The sequence below is a fragment of the Quercus suber genome, unplaced genomic scaffold, assembly GCF_002906115.3.
Source record: "Quercus suber isolate HL8 unplaced genomic scaffold, Cork oak 2.0 scaffold_102, whole genome shotgun sequence".
NCBI lineage: Eukaryota > Viridiplantae > Streptophyta > Magnoliopsida > Fagales > Fagaceae > Quercus > Quercus suber.
This window is the reverse complement of record NW_027069567.1, coordinates 1,114,831-1,118,194: the sequence shown is the minus strand read 5'-3', so window position 1 is coordinate 1,118,194 and position 3,364 is coordinate 1,114,831. Positions and strand designations below refer to the sequence as shown.

Below are 3,364 nucleotides of genomic sequence, written 5' to 3'. Positions count from 1 at the left end.
TTAAGTCATCTCTTAAGAGACACTTTGAATGAAAGAAAAAATACATACAAATCATATAATTACTTCACTGAACGTGAATGGTGGTTGCCTGCGTATGATTCAGCCTACCAATAATCCTAATTAACTGTTTTACATGGGGGTGTATTTCTTCATTAAAAAAAATGTGGGGTGTATTTTCTTTGGATCTAAGTCAATTTTGTTGAGATGAATACTTCTTTTCTGGTTTATTTTCCTTCCTTGTAAAGTAATACTTCCCAGTCAGAAAAGGAATTATTACCAATTATATTTACTGCTTAAATTTGGGAAGATCTCCATATACAATATTGGGAAAGTACTGCCAAAGAGGTCTAGTGTATATAATTTACATGTATATGTCTCCACTTGCAGTTTCTCCATCTCAAATTTATTTTGAGATTTCCAACATTCAAGCAATCACAGTTTCCCTTGCTCTTGAAGTTGCTCCTGTGCAAAAACAATGTATGCATGTTAGAACCATCACGGTAAAGAGCAATAGCAAAATAATCATAAAATGTACACAAAAATAAGGAATCAATAAAACGCATGGCGATGCTCTCCTGTGATCCTATGGTACCCAAACCCTACAGTTGAACACGCCTCACCCATGTATATGCAGTGGCATGTCATGGATAAGCAAACAGCTCCAGACAGTCCAAAATGGTTGAAAATCTCTAAAAAGGTGAATTTGACAGTTGGCTCCATACATGCAGAGAATTCAGAGCCAATGTAATGCAGGTCAAATCATGGGGTACCAGGGCCGTTTCGTTTATGAGTCAAGCTTGTATTTTTTCTTGTAGCACCTTCCAATGTAAATGAAATTATATCCCTAGCCAGCACAATCCCATCTCAAATGATTCTCATCTTACATTTTACAGTTTGCTGCTATCTTCAGCTACTCACAATTCACAAATGCATCAGATGTCATTCAAACCATTGAAGTGTTATCAATCATCCATCTACACATTCACAAACTCATTTAATGGATATAATTGCCTAGCATTTGGTACTGTCAACTAAAATAAGCTTCCACCCCTAAATTTGAATAGTATGCAGTTGAGTACATAACATCCCAGATGCACCTCTCTATTTCTGCTATCCATAACAGCTAATCCATGTCTCTTTCAATCTTTCCACAGTGAAAGTGATCACTATTGAGCATCACATAATTATCAATTTCCATTGCTTCCTCTGTTATTATCTTACTTTTCTTGGGCTTATTCAGTTTATTCCGTGCCAATCCTGTTTGTCTTAGAGTTTGATTTTTCAAATCTCTTGAAGTTCCATTATGAAGTTATTTCACATTTAGCAGGACAGAATGTAAGAAAGAAAATGAATCCAAATGCAATTGATGTAACACTGACCTCTGTTACAAAGAAGGCATGAAACCCAAATGGAACTCTGCAGGGCATCTCAACAACTGCAACAGGATCCGGTGACATTGTTTTTGCATCAATTACATTCACTGATGATTTTCTGCATAATTATGAATGAAAACTGAGATCATCATGATTAATATTCAAGCTTAAAATCTGAGTCAAGAAAATTAGTTAAATAACTATGGCCAAAGCTTCTGAAAAATATCTATGACTGCGTAGAATACATTGGTAAGTTTGCACAAGGGATGATGCTGAGATAAGGGTTTTATCATGCATAAAAGTTGGATGATGACCAGGAACAAGCTTTAGTAGAAGAGAAAATAGCAACATATTAATATTTCCTCCTCTGATTAATCTAAAGAACCAGATTTTGCTAAAAATTGGAGCATTCAATAACCCTCTTACAGAACCTAATAAAGCAAAAAAATTGAAAATCAAAACAATTAAGCAGTAGATTAAAAGAGAGAATATAAATTTGTCAATAGTGTGAGGAAGGAAAGTATTACCCAGTATTCTCATCATGGGCAAAAAATATTAAGTAGCCATCATCTTCTTCAGAAGTAATGCCAGGCACACGAGGGACAAAAACAGCCTCAGAACCAAATCTGCCAGGTCCCAAGTCATAGATGCCTAGAACATTTCCTCCAACTTCAAGCTTTGTTTTTCCAGTGTCTGGTTCAGCATGCAGATCAAATTTGATTATCCCAGTCACTTTAGCAATGCTGTCAAGTATGGTTCCGTATACATATCGTTGTCGCCTGATAATGCACCAAAAAAATTAGATGGAAAACATAAGAAGGATATAACACCCAAGAGAACAAAATAAACTAAGCATGGAAACTAGCAAAATGATAAAATTAGTCTACAAAATAAAAGTGGGTTTAAGAACACATTCAAAAAAGAAAAAAGATCATATAAATATAGCCATTCATTATCTAGCTCCTCTCTTCCACTGCCAGAATGAACAATTTTGCAATCTCGAATGGATCTAGCAATAAACAACCCGAAATCTCCCATTACAAACAGTTGATGAATACCTGCCAGTGTAGCTCTCATTCACCCTAGGAAAATCTACAGCAGATGCAGATAATTTCTTCTGTGAAGCTAGACCAGTTTTCATGTTGAATCTCATCTCATACCTGAAAAGAATAGTAACTATCAGAACAACCTATGTGTACATAGAGCTTTGCCTTATCATAAAATGGGTGAAGGTGTCCTACAGCTCATTCGTGAAGTTTTCAAGCTTTTCTTTGACAAGCCCATTGACCATGTCCAGATCTGGATTCTGAAGTCGACAAGTGATCAGAACAACTTCATCCTCCTCCTCCCAAGCATTAGCTAATGAAGGAAGTCATCGAAAAGGTTAGTATGGATATGTGAAAACAGAATAAATATTAATTTTAGCTTAATCACGAACCACACCATTATGGAATATGAAGCAATTTGGAAGCTCAAACCATCTGATTTGCAGCTCATCCTTTGCATACCGAGGAAGTACACCAAAGCGAGCCTTTTTTGTTGCATCAAATGTGAATATCAGCTTGTTCCCCTTCACCATTTCCTGAAATAAAATGCAAACAATTATTACAACTTCCATGTGATGTGATTGATATGATGCTCAACAATGCTATCAGAAAATTTCCTGTATAGGTCACTTTTCCAACTTTCACCTTGCGCCCAACCCACCCCCTAAAAAGAGAACCAGCAAAGATTATAAGATTTCATCTTGGGATCAACTGTGCATGCTGAGGAGTTGTTACAGAATTATGGAATGTTTGAAAGAAATTATAAAGGTTTTTTTTTTTTTTTTTTAATATCTGTATCTTAATATCTGTAGATGTCATGAGCATCAGTATGTGAAATTTATATATCCTTCTTGAGTAAACAATTTTAATGGAAACAGATGTTCAGATCATTCTATGTCTCAGGTGTGGTACTTGGAATTTAAACCTTTATAATTTCTACTTATT

At 35.4% G+C, this 3,364-nt stretch overlaps 1 protein-coding gene across 1 annotated transcript; it reads right to left on the bottom strand.

Moving 5' to 3' along the window:
• Positions 1-261: 261 nt before the first annotated feature.
• LOC112038178 (carotenoid 9,10(9',10')-cleavage dioxygenase 1) lies at positions 262-2,980 on the bottom strand. Its single transcript, XM_065774980.1, has 6 exons — positions 2,817-2,980; positions 2,615-2,732; positions 2,432-2,533; positions 1,901-2,152; positions 1,380-1,491; positions 262-462 (listed from the first exon to the last, which is right to left on the bottom strand). Exons 1-6 carry the CDS (start codon positions 2,950-2,952, stop codon positions 433-435), a joined length of 750 nt encoding a protein of 249 aa, XP_065631052.1. The 5' UTR covers positions 2,953-2,980; the 3' UTR covers positions 262-432.
• Positions 2,981-3,364: the final 384 nt, after the last annotated feature.